This window comes from Sapajus apella, unplaced genomic scaffold (assembly GCF_009761245.1).
Source record: "Sapajus apella isolate SASKATOON/1434 unplaced genomic scaffold, GSC_monkey_1.0 scaffold49, whole genome shotgun sequence".
Taxonomy (NCBI): domain Eukaryota; kingdom Metazoa; phylum Chordata; class Mammalia; order Primates; family Cebidae; genus Sapajus; species Sapajus apella.
This window is the reverse complement of record NW_022436989.1, coordinates 2970267-2976400: the sequence shown is the minus strand read 5'-3', so window position 1 is coordinate 2976400 and position 6134 is coordinate 2970267. Positions and strand designations below refer to the sequence as shown.

The 6134-nt window shown below is 44.9% G+C and overlaps 1 protein-coding gene across 4 annotated transcripts in view; it reads right to left on the bottom strand.

Annotated features, from left to right (window-relative positions):
- Positions 1–3931: 3931 nt before the first annotated feature.
- SMYD3 (SET and MYND domain containing 3) overlaps positions 3932–6134 on the bottom strand; it is a 709642-nt gene continuing 707439 nt past the window's right edge. For 3 of the 4 annotated variants that reach the window (XM_032242385.1, XM_032242384.1, XM_032242386.1), the window contains exon 8: positions 3938–4252. In XM_032242385.1, the coding sequence (XP_032098276.1) occupies positions 4151–4252 (102 nt within the window). In that variant the 3' untranslated portion in view covers positions 3938–4150. Of the gene's footprint in view, positions 4253–6134 lie in introns of all 4 variants that reach the window. The other variant, XM_032242383.1, reaches the window with a different exon arrangement.

Genomic DNA, 6134 nt, shown 5'->3' with positions numbered 1-6134 from the left:
CGTGGTGTAGTCAGGCCGTGGTGTAGTCAGGCCGTGGTGTAGTCAGGTCGTGGTGTAGTCAGGCTGTGGTGTAGTCAGGCCGTGGTGTAGTCAGGCCGTGGTGTAGTCAGGCTGTGGTGTAGCCCAGGCCGTGGTGTAGTCTGCCCGTGGCGTAGTCCAGGCCATGGTGTAGTCTAGGCTGCGGTGTAGTTCATGGTGCAGTCAGTTCAAAGGACTTTACAAATGGATGGTATCAATGTGGATTCGTGATCTTAAACAGGCCCAGGTTAGGAGGAAGCAGGTGAGGGTTTCCAAATATCATTCCTTACTAAAAGAAATGAGATCAGTAGGGAGGTCTTTGCAGTGACTGAGCAGTGTGGTGCTGGGGCCCACTAAGGGGCTGGGGAACAAGGCTGAAATTCAGAAAAGCGCTTCAGGAGATGAACAGATAGAACTGTCTTCCTCAATAAAGGAGAAGAGAGAATTAATGAGTTTCTGGGATGAAGAAGGGAAGGCCCATGATAACACTGAGCTGAACAGGAAAGGTAGAGAGCTGGTTTTTCACGTTTCAAATCGATTTTGAATATGTTGACTTTGAGCCAACAGCTTTCAGATGCTTACAAACCTCCAAAAGTTAAGGGAGTATCCCAATTTGCGGGGGGTGTTTCTGGTCCTTCTCCTCAACCAGTTCCTTACATACCTCAGGGACAGAGAGGGCTCCAGTAGCTTCCTGATGCTTCTGCCAGTGACTGCCTGTCATGGGGATTACCTGATGCTCCACAGACGATTCCAGAATCGTCTACCTGCGGGATCCCTGGGGGCTACTCTTAAGTGAACATCAATTCCCAATTGGGCCAGAAAAGCATTTTCAAGACCTAACTCGGGGTGGGCCCCCATGTATGGAATTCCTCTTTCAACCCTGCAGCGAAGGCTGGCTGAGGGCCTCCGTGGTTTGCGGCCATCCGGCTTCATCAGGCTCTTGCCTCCTAGAGCAAGCATGTCCTCAGCATCCATTCTGAGCAGGCTGCCTAGGCAGCCGTCCTCCCCTGCACTCTTGGCATTCATGTGGCATGGCTATAAATTATGCCCAGCGTGTTCATTTCAGTTTAAATGTGTTCTCATCCCTGAGGAGCAACTAATGGCATCAAGTTACTGATGTGAAAAAAGCCTGCCGCTACAATGACTATGGATTAATGAAATCGCAGTCCTGGCGGCTGGGGTGGCAATAAATCGTCAGCCACTGGTGACACGAATTTTAAATTATGTTCTCCATCCCTTTCCCACTTCTCCAAAATTATTTTGCTATAAAGTTGTTTGGTAAATGTTTACCTTGCTTAAATGTTTGCTTTCCATTAAAAGTTGGTGCAGGCAGGGCCCCCTGCTCTTAGAAAACTGGAAGCGGGCTGAGAGGGATTTAAAAGCCTATCATGCTTTCTCTAGGAGGTGTGAAGGCAAATCTCTTAATCCAGGATCATCACTGACTGATAAATTTCGTTCAGAAAATTTGGCAAACACAAGGTTCTTTCAGTGAACTCTGCTCATCTGACATGTAAGTTACTATCCTTACCTTTTGTCATGACTTTTTACCGAATGCATTTAAAATGAGGAACCAATACAATTCCCACCAGCGTTTTTGAAAGGTAGCGAGTGTATTTCCCATTTCACGAAGGGCCCAGGGAATCCACAGAGGCCACAGGAAGTCTGAGACTCTTTGATCCTAAAGGCAAATTGTTCATATATGCGGCTGGTCCTCTGTATCTGCAGGTTCCATATCTGTGGACTCAACTAGTATCGGATCAAAAATATTAAGAAAAAACTGTACTAAACACGTACAAAGTTTTTCATTATTCCTTAAATACAGTATAGCAACTATTCACATGGCATTTACATTTTTTTAGGTATTACAAGCAATCCAGAGATGATTTAAAGAACACGGGAGGATGCACATGGGTTATATGCAAATACAATGCCGTTTTCTATCAGGGACTTGAGCACCGTCAATTTTGGTACCCAGGAGGTCCTGGAGTCAATCCCCCATGGATACCAAGGGAAAACTTTGTATATTTTTCTAGAAAGAAGGTCTGCAGATTCATAAAATTCACTAAATGTTCTATAACACCGAGAAAACCAAGGGTAACTACGACGGACTGCATAGATGGCTGCAGCTTCTTCCCTTCCAGGTACCCACGCTCTTGCAATGGTGCTCTGTAGCCTGTCCTGATGAGGACCCGGGACCCACCCCTTGATTCTGGGGTGGCCTTGAGATTGGCTGTGGTCCACGGGATACTAGCAGAGTTGAAAAGGTACTTGTACACTGGGCACACTGGGACTCGCCTACCTACAGTTCCCAGAACTGCTGCCATGTGAACAAGACTGGGCTGACTGACGGGCCGCTTGGCTCACTCACCACCACTCCGCAGCTGACCTTCCTACCAGCAACTACATACAGCGAGCGAGCCCACGGAGACTAGCACACCTAGACCAAACCAGAACTGCACATCTCAAACTGCTGAACTACAGACCTAAAATAACCTTAAAAAAAGGTTACTTTGAGCCACCAAGTTTTGGCGTAGTTTGTTACGCAGTAAAAGCTAACAGATACAAATACCAGACCAGACAGTGTCCGTTTTGAAGACGGGGGTGTGTCTTATTCAGTCTTTGTATCGCCTTTCCCTAAAAACACAGTAACCATTCAATATGTACTTGTTGAACTGCATAGAAACGGCTCCTTGAAAAGCTACTCGGTAAATCAGGAGGGATTCCAGAGCACCCAGGAGTCCAATTCCAGTTTTATAAAACAGGCTTTGAAATACCTACCTTGGCATGCTATTGTGGTTGTTAAAGACACTGTGTGCTTTAGAGATGTCCTTGAAGCAAGGATGACAAAAGGCTTTAGAACTCATCAGCATGCAGGACAGTTTTTTTTTTTTTTTTTTACATCAACGTGGTCACCAGGTGTGCAGCCTAGCAGGACTCCGGTTGCAAGTCATTAGCTTTCTTCACTGCAAACGTAAGGTTGGTTCTTTCGGGCTCAATCAGACATCCATGTGCCATTCTAACAGTGCCTGGTCAGAGGACTCGCGACTCCCTCCGTGAAAGACGGGGAGGGCTCCTGCTGCTCTCGATTCTGCTCCCACCCATCTCCTCGCCCATGAATAAAGTGTGGGTGATGGCACACTCTCTACTAGGCATCCTTTCAGCTCCAGGAATCCAAGGGCTTCCGTTACTACCAGAGTCTCATCTAAGCATGAGGGACCACACTGCTCAAAGGATCACTGAGCCATAAAAGAATTCACGTTTTGAGAAGTGGAAAAGAAAAGGTTTTCTGTGTCTAAAGCAGAAAGGCAGGACAAAAAAGGCCAAAGAATTAGGAAATAATAAAGAGGAAAAAGCAAGCAGGCAAGGCTGATTTGAGCTGGGGTGCAAGAACCTTGCTTACTGCAAGACAACGGAGCTTTACACTATGCACACCACGCTCACACGCTGAACCACAGATTTGGCTAATTACAGAAACAAATTTCAGGGAAAAAAACGACATACACAAAGAGTTATAAAATGCTGATGCGAAAGATTTACACAAAGAGCTGTGAGATAGCTGAAAAGCTGGTTTTGGCATTAAAACTTCCTATCCTTTCCTAGTAATACCTAAAATGGCTTCTTCCTAGGATTTAGGATAAAACTTCTTGTGTTGGAGATGTATTTGGAAGTAATAACACACACAAACATCATTTATCACAAAGAGCAAAAGATGACATCTCAAAATTCTGCTTTTTGCCAAAATGGACATTAAGTTTTTGCTTGGAAGCAAATGTGAAAATAGCAATTTTTATCTAATACATCCGAAGAGAAAGTTATTACTTATTTTTTCATGCATTTAGTAGGATTTTCTATCTTGAATGTTGGTATTTTAAACATTAAAGTTGCCAGTAAGCAAATAAGACAATTACCATACGGCATCTTCAACCAAATTTTTTGAATTTATTATAGTCATGCTTCTCTACAACTAATGATTCTTGCGGTTTGCAAATCATGTCTGCCTTTATTTACCTACACAAACACAGAAGAGAATTTTCAATAGAAGAGGTTCACACAGCAAACAAAATACAAAGTGTGCGACCTCAATAAGGCATTCAACAAAGACACAAGCCATCTTTCCCTCTGACGGGTTCCCTTAGGATGCTCTGATGTTGGCGTCACATTCTTCTAAGAGCAGAATCAAATCTTCAATCAGGCTGTGTTCTCTGCCATGAGTCACTCTCATAATATCAAAAGCCTAAGGAGAAAGGACAGAAGAGAGATTAGACCCGAAAATAGGTGGGCTCAGGCCATTCCCCATCTTTCCCCGTGATGCTGGAGGCCTGGTGAGTTCCATAGGTTGACAGGGTGAACAGCCTACAGGCTCACAGCACAGTGGTTCTCCCAACTACAAAGTCAAGTGACAAGGGTGATTTCTGAATGTGGTATTTGGAAAGCAGACTCACTTCATGAGTCAGCTGGGGCCCAGTGACAACCAACGTTCTTCAAAGACTGTCAAGTACACAGGTTTGGTGGGTAGTTACAGGGGTATGAAGAGTCACCAAAATGACCGAGTCACACGAAAGACCTGCTGCCCCCACCTTCCAGCTTTTCTTTATGGCACGCTACATTCAGCTCCCATCTGCAGGCACTGTGATGATTACACACACGCAGTCCGGAATTTTCCCGTATCTTATGACATTGTAGCATTGGTATTTGACAGTCCTCTCCTCCACTCCACATTTAGTCCATTACTAAATCTTGTCAACTCTATCTCCAAAAATATTTCTGAAATCTGTGTGGGCGTATGACTACTTCAGTAATCGGGTACAATGGAAGGAGGGCGACTGACTTCCAAGATAGGTCAAAAAGCTCTCTGCGTTGTTTACTAGTCAGTATGTTTGCTCCTAGAACCAAGAGGCTCCATGGTGTAAGGAAGCCCAAGCCACGTAGACAGAGGCTGTGTATGGGCACGCTGGCGGGCAGTCTTAGCTGAGCTTGTCTTTCAAGTCATTCTAGCCAAGGCAGCAGACATGTACATAAATAAACCTTCAGATGATTCCAGCATCCCGCTGAAGACTGTCAGATCTGTCTTCCCACCTGAAACAGCAGACGTTGTAGAAAAGAAGAAAGCCATTCTTATGCTGTGTTCGAATTCCTGACCTACAGCATCTGTGCAGTAACTTCGCTATTGTTGACTCCATTAAGTTTTAGGATGGTTATGGAACAACACCAGAGTACTCTCAAAAACATTTTTGTAATAAATCAGAGATAAGCAACAGTATCCTGCACTGCCCAAACGTGGGGCGAGGTGGCCTGGGGAGAAGGGAGGGACACCAGAACCACTGTATTTGATGTAATCGTGCCCAGGAGACTCATAAAGATACGACTCTCTGGTGGCTTTTACACAACCAAAGTTCCTGGAAGTGGCATTGAGGCCCTCAGCCTGAGCTGCACAGTAGTGTCAACCAGGGAGCTTCAAAAGAGACACCCAGGCCCAGACCCTACACAGGAACAGCTGAAGCTTGCTCTCTGGGAATGAGGCCTAGGCCCCAGGAGATTCCAACATGCCCTCAGGGTTGAAAACAACTGATACAGCAAACTCTCAACCAACAGCAGAAACTACTCAGTATTCAATGTTAATTTGTAGCCAGGATAATTACCATTTTAACGGTTGTACATAATGAATTCCATCACGTTTATAAGACCGTTATTTACTAAGCTACTGCTGGAAATTTAGATCACTTCCATTGTTGACTGTGATATGATACAGATCTTCCAGAATATATTTTTTGCCTTTCTTGGATATTTGTTTAAGAGCAATTCTAGGGGTGGAATTCTTGAGTATGTACATCTTGAACAGCACAGAGATTTCAGGCCTTGGTGGTCATGTAGTGAGATGCCTGCATTTTACTACGATGCATGCAGCAAAACCTTCAGTTCCACATTGGAAAAAAGCTGAAGCTCCAGAAACAAAGCGTTTCAGGTCGACAGGCGCTTCATCCTCTGCTTCTAGCTCTTTCTTCACCTCTTTAACGTTCCCTTCAGGCTGGAAGGAAAACAGGCCGACTTGAGGGGCCTAGATTTGCTGCTGAGAGAGAGAGAGAGAGAGAGAGAGAGAGAGAGAGAGAGAGAGAGAG